Source organism: Panthera onca, chromosome A2 (genome assembly GCF_046562875.1).
Source record: "Panthera onca isolate mPanOnc1 chromosome A2, mPanOnc1 haplotype 2, whole genome shotgun sequence".
NCBI classification, from domain to species: Eukaryota; Metazoa; Chordata; class Mammalia; order Carnivora; family Felidae; genus Panthera; species Panthera onca.
Window position 1 is genome coordinate 7,965,116 of NC_138340.1, and position 19,617 is coordinate 7,984,732.

Here is a 19,617-nt window from a genome sequence, read left to right on the forward strand (position 1 = left end):
GGTGGGCGTGGGGTAGATTTTGAGCACAGTCAGCCTGCTGGGATGACATCTGAATAAATTCCTGAAAGAGGTCCAGGAGGAGCCATGCAGATACCCAGGATGAGAGAACTAGGCGGGCAGGGGGAATGGCAAGAGCAAAGGTCCTGGGGTGGGATTGCACATGTTTGAGAAAGGAGGCAGGTGTGACTGAAGGCAGGTGTAGTTACAGAAGAGGGGAGGGAAAGTCAGGGAGGGGACTGTCTTTTTTCGTGCTGTTTATGACCCACGCCCTTGGCCAAATCTTCATCGTACTTCCTTCAGCCTGCTGGGGACAGGGCCCTTGGACTGGCCACTAGAGGCCACCCTCCCTGCGGTTCACAGGGTCACTCCGCTGTCATCTGCCTTTGAGGTCGCGATCGGGTTTTCCCTGAGCCCTGACTGTGCCTCAAATGTCATGCTAAAGTGCTTTACACGGATGAACTCAGCTGATCCTCCTAACACTCCTGAGTCAGACGCATTGAAATTTTTTTTACAACTTTATTGAGGTATAACTGACATACATCATACCACACACCTTTCAAGTGTTCAATCCGATGAGTTTCACATCCTGAAAAACAGCACCGGGATCAAGATACTAAACACATCCACCACCTCAAGAAGTATATTCTAGCCCTTTTTGGTCCCTCCCTCTAGCCTCTCGCCACCCCACCCCACCCCCAGACACCCCGAAACCGATCTGCTTTCAGTTACTAGAGACGAAGTTGCATTTTCTGGAGTTTTATATACATGGGACCAGAGAGTATATACTCTTCTTTTTTTATCTGGCTTCTTTCCCTCCGCAGGATTATCACGAAGATTCCCCAATGTTGTTGTGTGTATTTGAGGCCCTTTTTGGCTCCTAAGGAAACTGAGCACACAGAGGTGTAGTTTGGGGGAGTGAGGAGGGGGCGTCACACGGGTTTGGCCCCATAGCAAGGCGGGTCTCGGATGCGCAGGCCGCGGAGGGGCGCTCTGGCGGGTGGGACGCGGGCAGGTGCACACACGCGCGGCGGCGGCGCCTGGACCGCCTTTGCCGGCGCGCCGTCGGGGGCGGGGCCGGGGCGGGCCCGGGGCGGGGCTTCCCGACTCTGGAGCCTCCGATAAGGGCCTGCGGGGGGCTCGGACGCGCCTGGGCGCTGCGATAGGGTGGCGGGGCGTGCTCGTGGGGCGCCGCGGGGAGGCGCCGCGGCCCGAGGTCCCGGTGCGGCCACCCGGAACCGGGGCCGGGCGGGGCGGGGCGTCCGGCCGTGTCGCGCCCGCCCGGCTCCCGGGGCCAGGGCCGCTAAAATGGCGGCGGCGGCGGCGGAGGTGACAGCGTCCCGCGCCGGGCCCGGGGGCCTGGCCGCCGCGTCGGGGGCCGACTAGCGCCTTCCTGGGCGCCGCGGCCCGGCCCCCACCCCGGGCGCTCGCGCGCGGCCCCCACCTGGGCCCTCCGTCCGCCCTCCCGGCGCGCCCATGAACTCCGTGTCGCCGGCCGCCGCGCAATACCGGAGCGGGAGCCCGGAGGACGCGCGCCGCCCCGAGGGCCGCAGGCCGCGGGGCCCCCGAGTCCCGGACCCCAACGGCCTGGGGCCCTCTGGAGCCAGCGGCCCGGCTCTTGGCTCGCCCGGGACCGCCCCTGGGGAGCCGGACGAGGTGGACAAGTTTAAGGCGAAGTTCCTGACGGCCTGGAACAACGTCAAGTACGGTGAGGAGGGGGCGGGCCCGGGGGTTGTGTTCTGAGATAGGAGCCAGCCGGGGGTTGGGCTTGGCGGGGGAGGGGGGGTGCTCGAGGTCGGTGGGAGTCCAGGAGAACCAGACGCTGGCCCTCCGAGTGTTCCACCCTTTGCTCGCCTCTTGTGAGTCACCTGTGGGTCCCCCGCCCTGTCCTGTCCTGCCCTGCCCCGGGCGGACCTGCAGCAGGTCCAAAAGGAATGTGTTTTCAAGTCTCCATTCCCGTGTGACCTTGGGCAAGGTTTCTTTGCTCTGCTGTGCCTTCATTTTTCCCCTCTGTAAAACGGATACAATAATCAGAACTGCTTTATTCGTCCCGAATTAATGGCAAACACTCACGTGGCCGTTACTACAGTCCCTGCCTCCCTCCGAGAGGACTGTGGCATGGATTTCCCCGTGCCAGCCCTGAGATAGGACCTAGGATGGTCTCCGTTTCACAGACCGGGGAGTAGAAGCGCTGTTGCTGTGAAGCAGGTGCTTCAAGTCGCTGGGTGCTGCCCCACCCACGTCTCCCCCCAGGCTGGGCAGTCAAAAGCCGGACCAGCTTTAGCAAGATCTCCAGCGTCCACCTCTGTGGCCGCCGCTACCGCTTCGAGAGCGAGGGTGAGCTGGTGGCCCCGGTCCGCGGTTGAGGGAGGCCCCCAAGGCTGTTCCTGACGGCAGCTGACAAGCCTGGTCTCGCAGGTGACATCCAGCGTTTCCAGCGGGATTTCGTCTCCCGGCTGTGGCTCACCTACCGCCGGGACTTCCCGCCCCTCGCTGGAGGCTGCCTGACCTCGGACTGTGGCTGGGGATGCATGCTTCGCAGCGGGCAGATGATGCTGGCACAGGGCCTGCTGCTGCACTTCCTGCCCAGAGGTGAGTGGGGGGAGGGAAGGGCCCCCTCAGAGTGCAGCGCCAAGGGCACAGGGCGGCACAGGGCAGCGGTGTTGGGCTTGTTTGTAAACTAAGTTTACAGTTAAGTTAGATTGTGTGCCAAGTAAGTTTTGAGGGGGGCGTGAGAGTTTATCAAATAAGTTGCAGGAATGGGAAAATTGTTGGGAAACGTGGCGTCTCGGGAGCCTTAGAATTGTACGTAAAGCATGAGCTGATGGGAAGCGTGCCCCCCTCCGGCCCCCACTGGCACCGTCTGACTGTGTACTCCATCCCCACCAGACTGGACGTGGTCCGAGGCCTCAGGCCTGGGCCCCTCTGAGCCATCAGGGTTGGCCTCTCCCAACCGTTACCGCGGGCCTGCACGCTGGATGCCCCCCCGCTGGGCCCAGGGCACCCCCGAGCTGGAGCAGGAACGTCGGCACCGGCAGATAGTGTCCTGGTTCGCCGACCACCCCCAGGCCCCCTTTGGTCTACACCGGCTGGTGGAGCTTGGGCAGAGCTCAGGCAAGAAGGCGGGTGACTGGTATGGGCCATCTCTGGTGGCACACATACTCAGGTGAGGGCCGCTGCAGGGGACACGGGAACCACTGGGTTTCCCCCAGGAACTCAGGCCTTCCCTCTCACCCCCAGGAAAGCTGTGGAGAGCTGCTCAGAGGTCACCCGCCTGGTGGTGTATGTTTCTCAGGACTGCACAGGTAAGAGACCGGAAACCACGGTCACAGAGTTCTCACCCTGAGCCAGTCGCTAGGACTTAACCTGCCTCAGAGGCTGAAACCAGTTCTGGGGCAGAGGGACCCTTGGAAAGGATTCAAGGCCCACACAGTGGAAGGTCCTCAGGATCCCTCCACTCCCTCTGGAACCAGGAGAGGAAACTTTAGGGGCTTCTCTACAAATGATAGAATAAAGGACATAAGGACTTCCCTCCATCAGGTCCAATTTACTCCTACTCTGTAAATAATTCTTAAAGAATTCTTTTTTTTTTAATTAATTTTTTAATGTTTATTTATTTTTGAGAGACAGAGTGCAAACGGGAGAGGGGCAGAGAGAGAGGCAGACACAGAATCTGAGCAGGCTCCAGGCTCTGAGCTGTCAGCACACAGCCTGACGTGGGGCTCTAACTCACCAACCTGACCTGAGCCGAAGTTAGCCACTTAATTGACTGAGCCACCCAGGCGCCCTCCTCCAAATCAGTCTAGATAGGGTTTTTATTAATAGGAGCCTCGGTGGATTGGCATCAGGGAATCTACAAAACCTATACGTTTTTATGCAGAATTGTAGAGATTTGGGCAACGTTTGATTTTCACGGACAACCCGATCTTACTCTGTTTGGGCTGTTAGAACAGAAGTGCCACAGACTATAGAGGCTTCTAAATAACGGGAATTTTGGGGCGCCTGGGTGGCGCAGTCGGTTAAGCGGCCGACTTCAGCAAGGTCACGATCTCGCGGTCCGTGAGTTCGAGCCCCGCGTCAGGCTCTGGGCTGATGGCTCGGAGCCTGGAGCCTGTTTCCGATTCTGTGTCTCCCTCTCTCTCTGCCCCTCCCCCGTTCATGCTCTGTCTATCTCTGTCCCAAAAATATATAAAAAATGTTGAAAAAAAAAAAAATTTAAATAACGGGAATTTATTTTCGTAGTTCTGGGGGCTGAGAAGTCCAAGATCAGGACATCAGCAGACTCAGTGTCTGGTGGGCACCCACTTCCTGGTTCATTTTGCTGTGTCCACATGGTGGAAGGGGCTCTCTCAGGTCTTTTTTATAAAGGCACTAATCCCATTCATGAGGATTCCACCTTCATGACCTAGTCGCCTCCCAAAGGCCCCACCTCTTAATACCATCGCCTTAGGGATTAGAATTTCTTCTCCGGGGGCGCCTGGGTGGCGCAGTCGGTTAAGCGTCCGACTTCAGCCAGGTCACGATCTCGCGGTCCGTGAGTTCGAGCCCCGCGAGTTCGAGCCCCGCGTCAGGCTCTGGGCTGATGGCTCGGAGCCTGGAGCCTGTTTCCGATTCTGTGTCTCCCTCTCTCTCTGCCCCTCCCCCGTTCATGCTCTGTCTCTCTCTGTCCCAAAAATTAAAAAAAAAAAAAAAAAAAAGAATTTCTTCTCCGTCTTTGTCTTCTTCTTCTTTTTTTTAATGTTTATTTTATTTTTTAAGAGAGAGAGACAGAGTGCAAGCAGGGGAGGGGCAGAGAGAGAGGGAGACAGAATCCAAAGCAGGCTCCAGGCTCTGAGCTGACAGCACAAAGCCCGACGCGGGGCTCAAACCCAGGAGCCATAAGATCATGACCCGGGTTGAAGTCAGACGCCTAACCCCCTGAGCCACCCAGGCACCCCCCCCCCAACTTTTTTTAATGTTTATTTTTGACAGAGAATGCATGTGTGTGTGCGAGTGGGGGAGGGGCAGAGAGACTAGAGAGAGAATCCCAAGCAGGCTCACCGTGTCAGCACGGAACCTGATGCGTGACTCTATCCCATGACTGCAAGATCATGACCTGAGCTGAAATCAAGAGCTGGACGCTCAACCGACTGAGCCACCCAGGCGCTCTGGGGATTAGAATTTCAACATCTGAATTTTGGAGGGGGGAGACACAAGCATTCAGACCATAGCAGCTGCGTTTCCAGAAGGGTCGAATCCACTTTTCTGGGAGCCAGGCAGGGGCTTACTTAGCAGTAAGGCAGGAGGTGGGAGAATGGAGACCAGCGTTTTGGACTCGAGGAGGAGGGACACACAGGGACATTCAGCTGAGGGGCAGTCTGCTTGGTGTTGCCATTTCTATATGGGCAAACCCATGCTCTGAGTAAGTAAAGACTAACCAGGCCTGGAACTGGGGAGGTGCTCTGCCTCCTCCTGGTTTTCTGTTCTTCATCGAAACCTCGGGGCCTCAATTGCCCTGTCTGTAAAATGGGGATGTTGACACCTACCTGGAGGCCCTGAAATTGTCTGGGGGAATTTGGGGCGGGTGGGGCGCCAGAAAGACATCCTTTTCCGCCGGTGACAGGAGTAGGACCCTGAGAGGCTGCATAGGCTTCGGGAGGGCCGTGCTCTGAGGCTTGAAGGGTGGGCGAGAACGTGACTTGCCGCGCTGTCCTTCCAGTGTACAAGGCAGATGTGGCACGCCTGGTGGCCAGGCCGGACCCCACAGCTGAGTGGAAGTCTGTGGTCATCTTGGTGCCGGTGCGGCTGGGTGGCGAGACGCTCAACCCTGTGTATGTGCCCTGCGTGAAGGTAGGTTCCGCCGAGCCTCCCCTGGGAACTGCCCCGGCTTCGTTAGCTCGGCTTGGGTGTTTCTGCTTCCCCCGTCTCTATCTGTTGCTTCAGTGGTTCCGAGCACCTATTATGTGCCGAGCACCGTCCCAGCTGCTGGGGGCTTGGAGGCCAACAGGCAAACGTTCGTGCCCTCTGGGAGTGGGGAAGGTCAGACAGTGGATCTGAAACCACACTGACAGCTGTGGCATTACGCCGTAGATTCTAGAGGGACTAAAACTAACACTGAAGGGCAGATGGGGGTGGCTGCAGCCTAGGAAAGCCCCTCTCCAGCAGGGCAGGAGAGGAGGCAGAGGCGTGCTCTAGGCAAAAGGAATGGCAAGGCTGGAAAAACCCTGGTGTTTTTACTCAGAATGAAGGCCAGAATTGTCCCTACAGCCTGCAAGGCTTTGCACTGTGTCCCTGTTCCTTGACCTCATCTGCCCCCACTCTCCTTTCTCAGTTCACTCTGCCCCAACCACACACTGTTCTCAGAACACACCTGCCCCAGGGCCTTTGCCCTCACTTCCATCTGCTTGGAGTGCTCTTTGTGCAGAGATATACTCCTAACTCCCTCTCTTACTTCATTCAGGTCTTTGCTGAAGTGGCACCTTTTAGTGAGGCCGTTCTGATTCCCCTTATTTCAAATTGCAAAGCCCTCTTTCATCCTTTATTCTCCCAGTGTTACTGCCCGCTGATGCGACAGAACTTACTCATCTTGTTCCTTGTTCGTCTCCTACGGTAGAATGTCTGCTCCATGAGAACAGGCTGGGGCTTTTGCTAAGTGTTTCTCAAGGGACTGTCCTGACAGCACCTGCCCAAAGCACACTCCTTCACCCCCTTTCCTCCCTGCAGGAGCTCCTGCGTTCAGAGCTGTGCCTGGGCATCATGGGGGGCAAGCCACGGCATTCACTGTACTTCATCGGCTACCAGGGTAGGCCCACCCCTTCCCACTCCATCCTGCCCCACCTTACCCCTCCCCAGCCCCTCTCATGCCTCCACCCTTGCAGATGACTTCCTGCTCTACCTGGACCCCCACTACTGCCAGCCCACTGTGGATGTCAGTCAGGCTGACTTCCCCCTGGAGGTGAGCTGGCTGGGATCCCTGGGGTGGGGCTGGGGAACGTGGAGGGAGCCGGGGCCCTAAGCTTCCCACGTCTTATGCCCCAGTCCTTCCACTGCACCTCACCCCGAAAGATGGCCTTTGCCAAGATGGACCCAAGCTGTACGGTGGGGTTCTATGCTGGAGACCGGAAGGAGTTTGAGACGCTCTGCTCAGAGCTGACCAGGGTGAGCAAGGAGGGGTGGAGGGTGGAGGGCAAGGGGCAAGGAGGGAGTGGAAGAGGAACAGAGATCTTGAGTCTAGCAGACACGGGCGGGGCAGGGGGGTGCTACTTGCAGGCTGTGTTGTCAAGATTGTTATCCTGTCCCCAAGCTACTAACGCCCAGCTATGACCAATTAGACAAAAGAAGGGCATAAAAGGAGAAGTGAGGAGCATTGTTGCTTGAGCTGCCCCCATGAGCTCAAGTGGTGGGGCCTCTCCCCATCCCCTGGCTCTACAGCCCCATCAGGGCCTTACCCTTATAATAGTGTCAAAAGGTAGCCACCAGCCTTCCTGGGCACCCACCTCCCAGTTCAGTGGAAAGGAAGCCTCACTTTCCCAGCAGATGCAGCAAAAACCACAGGGTTGCTGTTCATTGGTTACACTGGGCCATATGTCCATCACTGGGCCAATCACTCGGGCCAGGGAATGGACGGTGCTGACTGGCTGGCCTGGGTCATCGCCCAGAGGGATGGGAGCTGAGCTCAGGAAGCACCTGATAAATATACCTATTGGGATATTTACCTATTGGGATATACCTATTGGGATACCAATTGGGATAATTATAGGATAATTAACATGGTTTGGAGCTAAGCCACTCTCTCTCTCTCTTCCCTCCAGGTCCTCAGCTGCTCCTCAGCCACAGAGCGGTACCCCATGTTCACCCTGGCCGAGGGCCATGCTCAGGACCACAGCCTGGATGCCCTCTGCTCCCAGCTCTCCCAGCCGACGCTGCGGCTCCCTCGCCCGGGGCGGCTCCTCAAGGCCAAACGCCCAAGTTCTGACGACTTTGTGTTTTTATGACGGGTGGGGTTGGGGGAGAAGATGCGCACTATTTATTTTTTTATTTATGTCATGCTGGGTGTGGGAGCTTGACATCGGGAGGTGATGGGTCTTCCCCTTCTCACTCCCTTGACAAGCGCAGCTGAGACCAGTCCAGGAAAGCTCTGAACTGGGGCCATTCGGACAATGGGCCTCCCGCCAGCTGGGCCCTCCTCACAGGGCAGGGAGGGAGAGCTTCCGGACACCCACTCAGGGCCTGACTCAAGTACTGTAGTTTGCACTGGACCACCCATGCCCCTCACTGGTCCCAAAGCCCCTACCCTGCTAAGGACGGGGGGTACGGGAGGGGGGGGGGGAACTGTGGCCACTGGGGGCTAATAAAGCCGTTTAATTTGACTGTGGCTATGGCTGGGCCCAGCATTTAAGGGATGGGGTCCAAGGGGTCCAAGGCGTGTCTCAAGGTGAGACGCTGGGGGAAGCGTGTTAGGTAGGCCTCACTTCCACAACTTCTTCGGCCACAGGCAGACACCAGGGTCTACACAGTCCCTAAGCTCGATTGGAGGGGAGGAGCCCCAGGGCCCCTGCCTGCTCCCCGGAGCTCAGGGGCCGCTCTTGGGACCCTGTTGCTTCCTCCGCTGCCGGCCCAGCTGCCGGAAGTGCAGCCGTTTGGGGTTGAGGCCAAAGGCCTGCAGTCTCTGGCGGCTAAACTCACGGCCACCCAGGGTCACGGTGGGGCCCAGGAGACGCGCCTTCTTGCCCCTCCTCCGCCTGTGGGGGACTGGCTTCTGGGTGGGAGACACAGGACCCGCCTCTTCCTGTGCCGGGGGGCTCCCAGGCTGGGGCCACTGCCCACAGGCCCCATCAGGCGCCAGCAGCTGCCCCGGAGGGTCGGCTTTGTCTCTCTGTGGCTTCCCTGTGGCTTCCGTGAGCGTCTCCGTCCTGAGGAGAAAAGCAGGGGCTCAGCCCAAGCCTGGCAGGCCTGTTCCTGAGCACACATCTCCCATTTTACAGATGAGGAAAGGAGAGGTTCAGAGAAGCAAGGCAGAAGATCAGAGGCCTGCCTCAGATTCAAACCCAAGTCTGACACCAAAACTGGGGCTTTTCTACTGAAGTCGGAGGCTGGACTGTATTGCTGATAATTCTGGTACCTGGGCTTATTTCAGCTTTAAATCAACTCTGTGAGCTTCTATCACCCCTGCTTTATAGATCAGGAAATAACGGTCTTAATACTATTACTACCTACATAGCATTTACTCTGTTTTAAACGCTTCAAATGAATGAATTCACTTAATCCTCAAAAACCCAGTAAGAAATGAGCCATCTTTACCCCCATTTTAAAAATGAGGAAACAGGCCCAGAAAAGGCAAGTGCCTTGCCCAAGGTCACACAGCTGTGGCCCAGTCAGAATTTGAACCCAGGTATCAGAGAAAGGAAGCCCCATTCCCAGGGCCATGCAGCAAAATGGCTGACCGAGCAAGACTCGAACCCAGGCCCAGCTGGCTCCCGAGCCCGCCCTCCTCCAGCCAGTGACACTCACCCCTCTGGGCAAAGTGACTTGAAGATCTGCCTCTTCTTCCAGGAGTTCTGGGCCTTCTGGCTGTATGCCCTCTTGTCCTGCAACTCCTCTTGCTCTGACCTGCAGATGCCCAGCAGACAGGCCTATTGCCCGACGCTCTGGGAGGGACCCGTGCCTGCTCACCTGCCTGCCCGCCGCCCCCCGCCCTTCCCCCCCGGACACCCGGCCCAGTCCCAACCTGTCACCTGTACATGCAGGTCTTCTTCAGGGAGCACCACCGGTTCAGCTCTTTGTCATCAGCAGCGAGGATCTACACAGGGAGGGAGGGTGGGATCCTGCTTGTTTGAGCCCTGGGTCGGGGGGTGTAGGCGGCCTGGCTCTCTCGGAGCCTTAGCCACCTCACTGTTCAAAGCAGGGTAACGCTCCTCCCAAGTTCAGCAGGATGTCACCATAGCGGGAGAGGACTGATTTCTGCGGAGGCCACTAGAGGTCTTTGGCAGGGGACATCAGATGGGGAAACTGAGGCCCATCAAGGAGATCCTTGCCGTAGTCACACGGCCACGGAGTGGCTGATTTAAGATCCCAGTTTGGGGGTCCAGGGGTCCCAGCAGCCTCAGAACAGGGCAAGGGTCTCTGCTAATGACCGGGTGTGCAAATTACAGATGAGGCCCAGCCTCCCAGCTCCAGGCCTCGGTTTCCTCATCTATAAGGTGGGCAAGCCCCTTAGAAACTATTCAGATTGAGTAAATGCAGATGATATGAGCTCCATAAACGTTGGCTTTGCGGGCCATGCACAGTCAAGCACCCACAGCCACATGGCTGAGGGACAAATGCCATTCCGAGAGCCATACACGTTCATCGCACCTCCGTAGCCACAAGGGGGGGCTGTTATTAGGCCCGTTTTAAGTGGGGAAACAGGCACGGCGTTCTAGGTCACGCAGCTGGTGAGTGACCAAAGCAAGATTTGAATCCAGGCCATCTGTTTCCAGGGCCACCCAACCGCAGACGTACGGTGACAGAATGGAAAGTACTATTTACAGGGGTGTCTGTGGGCACAGCCGCTGGAGGCAGGTGACATTACTCGTGTTGTTAGCGCTAACACTCCTCTTGTTTTCAAGGTGAGGGAGCAGGGGTGTTGCAACCCCTGCGGGGTCCACACTCCCTCTTGCCCCCGGGGCACCCCCTGCCCCTGTGCCGGGCACCCCTCTGGGGCCTCACCTCCTCGGTGCTCAGCCCGAAGTCGCAGGGAACCACAGTGCGGTACTTAAAGCGACAGGGCAGATCGTCAACGATGTCCTCGTAGTCCAGCCGGTAATACTCATCCAGGTACTCCTCGAACGTCTGGTCTCCTGTGAGGGGAGGGAGCCAGGCTGCCAGGGTGTGCCGGGCCCCGCGGAGCCCCTGCCCGCCCCCCCGCCAGCAGCCCGGGCCTCACCAGGGTTGAACACGGGCTTTTCCTGCCCCACCGCCGTGGCGAAGGGCGACTTGCGCTTCTTCTTGCCTGTCAAGGGGGCCTCGCGCCGCTTTTTCCGCGGCTGGCTGGGGTCGTAGTCAGCATCCATCTGCCAAGATGCAAAAGTCAGGCCAGCCCCCGGGGGGACCCCACACACCCCCAGGTCCCCCTCCACCCTGGGCACCCACATTGAAGTCGGGGTCCTCGCAGTGCGGTTCCTGCCGGCTCCAAGCTCCATCCTGCTCGGGCCCAGCCCATGTGTCCCAGTTCCAGTCATCTGCTTCCAAAGGAGACAGGGTAGGGGGTCAGGGTGGGACTTTGGACTTGAGACCCAGCCACTCCCCCAGCTGGTGCCCGCCGCCGTCCCGCCCCGCCGTGACCTCACCTTCAAGCCCTTCCTCTTCCTCAAATTGCGGCTTCTCCTCCTCCGTGGTGCCATAGTACTCGTCCCCAAAACATCTCTATGGGGTCAGAGCCAGGAGGGATCAGCAAGGCCTCTCCCCCAAGACAGTTTCATTCCTGCACCTTACATGGCTCCCAGCACCCTCAAGGCCTAGCTGCTGCCTGTGTGCCCAGGCCCCTCCAGGCCCCAATCCCCCTGATTCTGTTCCAACGAGCCGCGGTTCTTTCCCTCCCACAGGCCTTTGCGCCTGCAGTACCCCCTCCCCGGCTGCCTAACTGCGGCTCAGGCCTCCGGTCTCCGCTGCCTGCCCTCAACCCGCTCACCACCACACCTGCCAAAGCCGATCAGGGACTCCCTGAATACCCCACCTCCCCCTGCACACCGCCCATCACCACTCTGATCCCTGGGGGCACTCACTGTACAGTTAAGTGCCTGCCATCAGACTGGGAGCTCTGGGAGAGCAGCGACCACTATGTCGCCTGATGCTCAGTGACCACCAGACTGGCTCTTGCCGTTACATGAGCTCCGAGGCCGTTGGGCCCTTGCTGGAACCCCGGCACCCAGTGGGCACCTGGCAAAGGCAGATATTGCTCACGGTGTCACTTATTAAGCCCCTACTGTATGCCCAATGCTGGGCTGCATCTTGCTGCGTTCTCACAAACACCCCAAGGGACAGAAACTACCTCCGTTCTACTGAGGAAACTGAAGCCTACGCGTCCTCAGTCTCCTTCCCTGGCCTCCGAGGCTTGGTCGGGGGCCTCTTTGGGGCTCCCGGGGTCCCCGCTGCTTTCCTCATAAGGCCCTATCGCCTGTTTCCATGGCCTGACACTATGTCCCCTCTGACCCAACAATAAACATCAACAGCAACAAGACGAAAGGAAACACAGCTACCCCGTTCCTTGAGCATTACCAATGTTTACACGTACTCCTCTTAGGCCGTCCTTACAACAGCCCTGAGGTAGACAGTATGGCTGAGCTCACTTTGCAGACAGGGACACATGCTCAGATCGAGTCACTTCTCAGAGGTCACACAGCTGGGAAACCACCACTGATTCCAGACCCCTGTCCCAAGCACTGCGTGGCGGGGGTGGGGTGCAGGGGCCGCACCTGCATGAGCTGGTCATGCTGGGTAGGATCAAAGTCGTCCTCCAGGTCCTTCTCCTCGAAGCCCAGTGTCTCATTGCCTGTGACCTGCCGCAGCCTCTCCAGCTTGGCCAGGATCTCCTTCCTTTTCAGGTTCTTCAGCTGCTTGAGCTCTTCCTGCTTCTTCGCTTTCTCCTGCAGGTGACAGGCCAGGGAGAGAGGGAGGGCGTGGGCTCTCCCCGCAGGGCTGACAGCCCTCCCCGGCCTGACACCCCCACACTCACCCTCTTCTTTCGCTCCCTCGTCTCCTCTCTCCGCTCCTTCCTGCGCTCGTCCTTGCGGCGCACAGAGGACGCGATGCTTCGAGGGTAGGTCTTGACCTGTGGGCAGCAAGGGAGCCCAGAAAGGGCCACAGAGATGATTCTGGGCTCTCCCGGCCTGGGCCCCAAGGTCCGGATCCTGCTCGGCGCCCGCCCTGGCCACGCACCAAGGCCGAGTCCGGCTCCTCGAAGCGGAAGTTGTACTTGTGCTCAAAGTCCTCCTGCTTCTTCAGAAACAGCTCCCCCTCATCCGAGGAATCATCCACGGCCAGCTGGACGGGGAGGCTGGGGCCCCTGAGGGACGAGACGGGGCAGGGCTGGGGGTCAGCCGAGCCCCTGCACTCCTGTGTACCAGCTGTGTGAACTCATTGCCTCCTAAGAATCCTACTTTTGGGGCACCAGGGGGGTTTGGTTGGTTAAGCGTCCGACTCTTGATTTCGGCTCAGGTCATGATCTTACGGTTCGTGAGTTCGAGCCCCACATCGGGCTCTGTGCTGACAGCTCAGAACCGGCTTAGGCACCTCTCTCAATCCCTCTGTCTGCCCCTCTGCTGCCTGTGTGCACACTCTCTCCCTCTCCCTCTCCCTCTCCTCTCTCAAAATAAATAAACCAACTTAAAAAAAGATCCCTACTTCCGAGGCACCCCCATTTGACAGATGGGGAACCCGGGGACAATATCTAACAACAAGGCCACCTAGCTCCAGACCCCATGCCCCTCGCCCCACCGCTCTTCCTCACAGAACAAGACCTCTGCTACCATCTGTGCAAAAAAGTAAACAGCCGGTGCCCTTTGCTGTCTGGCTGGCTTGGCTCCAGGCCCCTGGGGGACATGGTTACTCACGCTTCCTCCTCCTCCTCTCCTTCCTCCTCGCCCTCCTCCTCCTCCTCATAGTGTTTGTTAAGGATATAATCTCGCAGGAACCGCTCGCCTTCATCTAGCTCTGGGTCGTTCCAATATTCTTTGAGGTGGGTCTGGGGTGGGGGGGGGGGGGGCAGACAGGACACAGGTCAGGGACTTGTGGGCCGGGAAGGAGGTAGGCACGGACACCATGTAGATTTAAGTAACTGACACTTCACGGCCAGCCTATAAACTAGAGGGGATAACCCCCATTTTATAGAAATAGAAACTGGCGCCCAGAGAGGGGCACGCCCCACCTTCAGACGAGGTGCTCTTGACTACTCCCTCAAGGATTTGTTTCCAGAAAAAGGCTGGAAACGGTATAGACACGAGAACTCACCAGTTCTTGCAGGGTATCAGTGTTGCGAATCTCCTTCTGCCCCTTCAGCCATTCCACGTAGTCCGCATCCTCCTGGGCCTGAGGGTAGGCCAGCACTGAGGGTCTGGGGACCCCTTCCTGTCAGCAGCACCCCCCCACCTCGGTCCATCCAGGCCCCAGCACTTACCTTCTCCTCCCTGGTTTTAGCGCGTTTCTGCAGCAACCCGGAGCCGCCCTCCCCGGCACTGTCCTCAGTCTCGCTGTCTTCCACAAAAGCCCGGAAGCTGCCCACGTGAGAGAATAAGCCTCAGGATATGCAGGCTGGTCTCTGCCCACAGTCCCAGCATTAACCCCATTTACGGAGTCCTGAGCCCTTCACAACAAGCTCAGAGCAGTACTGTGACCCAGAGAGCATCGTCAACCCCATTTAACAGATGGAGAAACTGAGGCACGGAAAGACTAAGTGACGTGCCTAAGGGCACACAGCTATGAAGTACCACAGCTGGATTTGAACCCAGGCCTGTCCGACCCTGTGGCCTCAGTCCTATCCATTTGGCCATTCAATCCTCCCAGGCTCACCTTTCCTTCAGCTGTTTCTGCTCTTCTACGTAACTTTTTGACGAGATCTGCTGCAGAGAGAGTGACACAGGCCTCAGGCCCAGCCCCAAGCCCCTCAGCCCCCGACCAGGCCTCCACCCCACCTACCTGGAATCTCTGATTGGAGGTCTCCTCATCTGAATTTTCCTCATCGATATATTTGCTGCGCAAGGAAGAATGGGGCTTTCAGAACAGACTCCCCATGGCTCGTCTGTCCCGATGGGGTGGGCAGCTGTTAGAGCAGCAGTTGGGGGGCAGTGGGGTACAGGTGAGTCACTGACGATGCTGTTCTCTGGGGTTCCCTCAATCCTGGCGAGTCTCCGCCAGCTTCTTTCCACCCTTGCTTCTAAGGCTCCCATGTGCCTGTCTGCCTGCCCTGGGAAGACTGTGGGGGGACGGTGGGGAGTCAAGGTCTCTCCTCACCCTTCTTTCTCCAAGATAACCTTCCTTTCGTAGTCCTTCAGGTACATGGGCCGCATCTTCTTTTGCTTCTCCTTGGCTGCTGCTGGCACTTCCTCACTCTCCGAGGAGGATACTATCGGGTTGCCAGAGACACCTGCCATCACTCACAGCCCCCTTCCTTTCCCAGGCAGAGAATCCCACAGGGCTTGGGCCAGGACACCCCCAAGGTTTCAATTCCCCGAGCCACCAGTTCCCAGCTGTGAGACAGGTATCACACTTATACTACATCAGTAGTAGCTGGCTACGCTCATTCAGCGAGTAATTCATGCTCTGAACAGTGCTAAGCACACAGTTGTTATTAACAGCAAGTGATAACCTAAAACACTGCTATGCACTGTAAACCTAGAACATATAACATATAAGCAAGGGTTCATTAAGTAGTCACAAAAGCCAGTAAGGCAGTGGGGAGCCTGGGCCATAGGGATGAGCAGCCCCAGACCTGTTCTCTGATAGAAGGTGGCATCTTTCTGGTAAATGCGGGGGTCCTTCTTCTTCAACAGGGAGAGAGTCCTGTAAAAGTCACGTTCTTGCTGGGGATCAAATTCCTAAGGCATGAAAAGGATCAGGAACAGACTTCAGAAAGGAGATGGGGAGAGCCTTGGTGGAGGCTAGGGGACACTAAGTAAGAGGGGCAGGTGGGCTGTGAGCCTGTGGAAATTAGGGTGGAGGGAGGGGTATACATTAGGAGGCTGGAGAAGGGATCCAGCTGGACAGAGGCAGGTAGGGGGCTCCAGGGTGGTATGAGGGGAGGTCCGAAGACAGCAAAGAGGTGGAGGAGGAAGAGGGCGCCTTTTGGGGGTGGGGAGGGGCAGGCCACACAGGTACAGGATCTGAAACAGGGGAAGGGGGTGGGCAAGGGGGAGGACAAAGGATTGACAGCGGGGCAGGTGAGCAGACAGGGAGCATGTGTGGGACAGCAAGCAGGGGCTGGATTGCACAGCGAGACCCCGAAGATCAGGGCTGATGTGAGAGGCCGAGCGTCCCATGTGGCAAAGAGATGTCCCACTTCGGGGACTGACAAATGGTTAAATTCTTGGGGATGAGGAAATGGACACAGCCGTTGCTCCTCACATCAGGATGGGCAGGTGGATCGTGCGTGGCGAGAGAGAGGAAGTAGGGGGGCATTGGGCCACCCCGTGGGGATGGGGAGGGCGCTGTGTGTCGTCCATGGGATTAGAAAAAGGAGGTTGGACGCTCCCGTAGGGTGGAAGGGGGCTGGAGACTAGCCACCCTCTGCATATCAGGATAGGGGTGCGGTGGGGAGCTTGGATGCTTCCCGAAAGTACGGGGCCGGAGTGAGAAAGCTCACCACGCGCTCGTCGCCAGAGTCAGACTCAGAGCTGGAGTCGCCGCCGCTGTCTCGGTCCCCGTAGCGATCTTTAACTGCGGGGCAGATGAGAGCCCCTCACAGATGAGCTTGGAAGACCAGATCAACCCCCGCTTCCCGACGACCCTGTCCGCGCCGCCGCCCCGCGCGCATGCGCCCCGCACTCACGCCGCTGCAGCTCCTCGCGCTCCCGGTAGCGGCCGTACCGCGCGGCAAACGCCGCGTTTACCCGAAGGGGTGACGACCCGCGCGGTTCCGGCATGGCGGCTCTGCGACCCACTGCGCACGCGTGTGGCGAGTGTCCCAAGGGGGTGGGGCTACCCTCAGCCCCAGCCTCGGCAGGCCTTAAAGGAGGCGGAGCCTCGCAGGCCGCCCCTAATCCCTCCCCCAGTCTTTCCGGGATCCCTTACGCCACCCGACCGCAGTCCCCGCCCGCGGGTCACGCCTCTGTGGGTCAGACTACAGCCATCGCCCCCCCCCCCCCACCACCACTCCGGGGCTCCCGGCACCCAGCTGACATCTGGGGGCCCTTTCTCCACTCGCGGTTTCCTGCCTCCCTTCCGTTCCGACAGCGTAAACCGCTGCCCCACCCAGCACACTCACCTCTGTCACCCTGGGAATTACCACTCTCTCCCCTCCCCCAAAGTATCCACGATTTGCGACCCCCGTGCCCACCCCCCACAAACATACTGGACCTGCGACTCTCCATCGCAGACTCAAAAATCAGAAGCCACCAGCTCTGTGATCATGCACAAGTCTTAATTTAATGGGTAAAAACATTAAATTATCACACAACAATATTTTTCCATAAAGCTTAATAAATAGAATCTTTTTTTAACGCTGTACAAGAGACTGAAAAACAAGTTTCCAACAAAATATGAACTCATACTACCCTTCTATTGATTTTAAACACTCCCCCCTCCCCCCATGCTTGAAAGCAGTGTGCACATTTGAGGTCTGTCTCTGGGTACAGCTAGCCAAGGTCGCCAGGTTCCAGGAGCCCTGGAAGCGATGACCTCACTCGGGCTGGGGCTTTAAACGCTCTGCCCTTGGGCGTCTGCAGCCCCAGCAATCTGAGGCGCAGAGAAAACTGAACCGTTTAGACGGCTGTTGCCTGCAGGAGCCCTTCTCTGCCCAACACATCAAAAGGGGTGAGAAAAACAAATGAGAAATGTCCCTCAAACACACACACCCCACAAATCAACACCAACAAGCCACAAACTGGTGCCCCTCCCCTTTTGACAGGGGGCAGAAGGAGTGAGGGGAGAAAGTGTTTCTTTCCTCCTCTTTTGACACAGAACCCTGTTGGGTCTGGTTGCTGCAGTGGGCGCCCCGGGTCACAGCAGTACCACCGAGTGCCCCTGCAGTATGTCCATGAGATCCTGGGCCCCTATCCCCTGGGCCAGCTCCAGGGGTGTGAGCCCCCTGGCGTCCCTGTGATGGAGATCAGACTCAGAAGCCAGGAAGCTGACCACAGCGGTGTGGCCCTCTCGCACCGCCAGATGGATGGGGAGTGCCCCGGTGCCGTCAGGCACGTTGACATCAGCACCATGCTCTACCAAAACCTTCAGGGTGTCCAGGAATCCAGTGCGTGCCGCATCATGGGCTGGAGTGGTGCCGGAGGTGTCCTGGACATTGGGGCTGGCACCTTGCTTGAGAAGTTCCAACGCAATGGTGGAGCTTCCAAACATCATGACCTGTGTGGGGGCAGAGAGTGAGGGGTCCTCAAGGGAGGGGTTCCAGGAAAAGGGGTCACTGTAGAGAGGGATCATTCAAGAATAGGGAACACTAGAGCTCTTCTAAAGAATGGGGACACACCAGGGAACACAAGCTCTCAGGCGGTTGTTTGATACCCCAGAGAAAGACGTCTCCTTGGAATAGGGACCCCAAAGAAAGTGGTCACCCCACTAAGGATAAGAAAACCACGTAGGGAATAGCCTCCAAGGAAACGTTCAAGAAACCTAAGACCCTCCCCAAGGAAGCAGAGATATGCCCCATCCCATATGGGAAATCGCTAGGAAATATGACCCCTCCCCCACCCCCAGAAATAGGCCTCATAGAATGAGAACTGCTCCAAAGAACTTGGAGAGCAACCTCAAGGGAAAGGAGATGCCCAGGGAATTTGAAACCCCAGGGTACTTGCCCTGAAGAAATAGGGTTCCCCCTGTAAAATGCCCCCCAGGGAATAAGGACGCCCATGCAACGTGTAACTGTGCCCCACTTAGGACTTCCCTTAATATACTAGGAATCTGGAAACACACACACACACACACACACACACACACACACCCCAAAACAGGAATGGAGAGTTACCCAAATAACTGGATACATCTCAGAGAACCCTCCAGAAAATAGGGAACACCTGGAAACATGAATCCCTCCTTCCAGTGATTGGATCCCCCCACAGAAGTTCCAAGAAACAAGAGCCAGTCCTATGAAGCCGGGATCCAAAGAAGCTGCTCTCACATCGCGGAATAAGAACCTCCCCAGGGAAAATTAATCTTCTGCACCCAGAAAACAAGAAATCCTCCAGAGAAGATGGAAAGTCCTCCCCTCCCCCCACCTAACTCCATCCACCACCCACCCACGAAAGTAGACATCAAGGAGCAACAGCGCCCCAGGGGGAAAGGACCGAGCCCCCCCCCCCCCCCCCCCCCCCCAGTCAGCCACCACCGCGGTCAAGGAGACTTGAGGGAAAGGGTCTGGGGTTCCAGCCTCGCCGTCGCTCCCGGCCAGCCGGGCCTCACCTGCAGCGCCGTCTTGCCGAAGCGGTTCAGGGCATCGGGGTGCACCAGCTCACGGTGCAGAAGGCGGCGCACCTCCTGCACGTCGCCTCGGGCCGCGGCCCCGCTTAGCCTGTCGCCTGCGCGGACCTCCTCCAGCAGCATGTCGACGCTGGCAGCCTGCGAAGCCCCCCGCCCCACGCCGGCGCGGTCAGTGTGGGGAAATCCACTGGCGCTGGCCCTAAGATCTCCCCCGAGGTGCACCTGGCCTGCGCGACGCTCCCAGCCCAGCACACTAGTCGGCCCTCTGCGCGACCCCCGCCCTGCCGGCGGGCTCCTCCCCCTGTCGGCCAGCGGGTCGCCAGGGGCTGGGAGCCGGGCCCAACCCTCCGCGGCTCGCAGGGCCCGGCCCGGCGCCCGCCCCTTGGGGGCCGGGTCTCCCCCCAACTCACCCTCCCTCCTCCTCCTCGACGGGCGGGGTCTGTTCTGAGCCGCCGCCGCTGCCGCCGCTGAGCTGGCCGCCAGGGGGCGGAGATAGCGCGCTTGAGGCCCCGCCCCGAACGCTGC

The 19,617-nt window shown here is 58.3% G+C and overlaps 3 protein-coding genes across 5 annotated transcripts; 1 reads left to right on the plus strand and 2 right to left on the minus strand.

Annotated features, from left to right (window-relative positions):
• The first annotated feature begins 1,082 nt into the window (after positions 1-1,082).
• On the plus strand, positions 1,083-8,350 carry ATG4D (autophagy related 4D cysteine peptidase). The gene is made up of 10 exons (XM_060630220.3): positions 1,083-1,705; positions 2,251-2,334; positions 2,416-2,589; positions 2,887-3,163; positions 3,238-3,302; positions 5,696-5,826; positions 6,700-6,778; positions 6,855-6,931; positions 7,015-7,134; positions 7,788-8,350. Exons 1-10 carry the CDS (start codon positions 1,474-1,476, stop codon positions 7,968-7,970), a joined length of 1,422 nt encoding a protein of 473 aa, XP_060486203.2. The 5' UTR covers positions 1,083-1,473; the 3' UTR covers positions 7,971-8,350.
• KRI1 (KRI1 homolog) lies at positions 7,997-16,719 on the minus strand. 3 transcript variants are annotated; one of them, XM_060630217.3, is made up of 19 exons: positions 16,496-16,719; positions 16,310-16,383; positions 15,440-15,545; positions 14,962-15,073; positions 14,647-14,701; positions 14,521-14,567; positions 14,129-14,225; positions 13,963-14,040; positions 13,566-13,696; positions 12,892-13,018; positions 12,689-12,784; positions 12,429-12,599; positions 11,304-11,379; positions 11,107-11,198; positions 10,901-11,027; positions 10,684-10,814; positions 9,711-9,775; positions 9,487-9,585; positions 7,997-8,888 (listed from the first exon to the last, which is right to left on the minus strand). In XM_060630217.3, exons 1-19 carry the CDS (start codon positions 16,587-16,589, stop codon positions 8,549-8,551), a joined length of 2,118 nt encoding a protein of 705 aa, XP_060486200.2. In that variant the 5' UTR covers positions 16,590-16,719; the 3' UTR covers positions 7,997-8,548. The 3 variants fall into 3 exon arrangements, with proteins under 3 accessions (XP_060486200.2, XP_060486198.2, XP_060486199.2); XM_060630215.3 differs by having other exon boundaries at positions 14,521-14,570; positions 16,496-16,717; XM_060630216.3 differs by having other exon boundaries at positions 11,107-11,195; positions 14,521-14,570; positions 16,496-16,712.
• A 348-nt stretch (positions 16,720-17,067) lies between these two features.
• CDKN2D (cyclin dependent kinase inhibitor 2D) lies at positions 17,068-19,610 on the minus strand. Its single transcript, XM_078443408.2, has 3 exons — positions 19,503-19,610; positions 19,075-19,230; positions 17,068-18,024 (listed from the first exon to the last, which is right to left on the minus strand). The coding sequence occupies exons 2-3, from the start codon at positions 19,213-19,215 to the stop codon at positions 17,665-17,667; spliced, it is 501 nt and encodes a 166-aa protein (XP_078299534.1). The 5' UTR covers positions 19,216-19,230; positions 19,503-19,610; the 3' UTR covers positions 17,068-17,664.
• Positions 19,611-19,617: the final 7 nt, after the last annotated feature.

Coding starts and splice junctions, on each gene's coding strand:
- CDKN2D (XM_078443408.2), bottom strand. CDS start 19,215: ATGCTGCTGGAGGAGGTCCGCGCAGGCGACAGGCTAAGCGGGGCCGCG. Junction 18,025..19,074: donor TCGGCAAGACGGCGCTGCAG/GTGAGGCCCGGC, acceptor GCCCCCACACAG/GTCATGATGTTTGGAAGCTC.
- KRI1 (XM_060630215.3), bottom strand. CDS start 16,589: ATGCCGGAACCGCGCGGGTCGTCACCCCTTCGGGTAAACGCGGCGTTT. Junction 13,019..13,565: donor GGAGAGGAGGAGGAGGAAGC/GTGAGTAACCAT, acceptor CTCGTCCCTCAG/GGGCCCCAGCCTCCCCGTCC. Junction 11,028..11,106: donor GCGAGGACCCCGACTTCAAT/GTGGGTGCCCAG, acceptor GCATCTTGGCAG/ATGGATGCTGACTACGACCC.
- ATG4D (XM_060630220.3), top strand. CDS start 1,474: ATGAACTCCGTGTCGCCGGCCGCCGCGCAATACCGGAGCGGGAGCCCG. Junction 2,590..2,886: donor GCTGCACTTCCTGCCCAGAG/GTGAGTGGGGGG, acceptor CATCCCCACCAG/ACTGGACGTGGTCCGAGGCC. Junction 6,779..6,854: donor GTACTTCATCGGCTACCAGG/GTAGGCCCACCC, acceptor CCACCCTTGCAG/ATGACTTCCTGCTCTACCTG.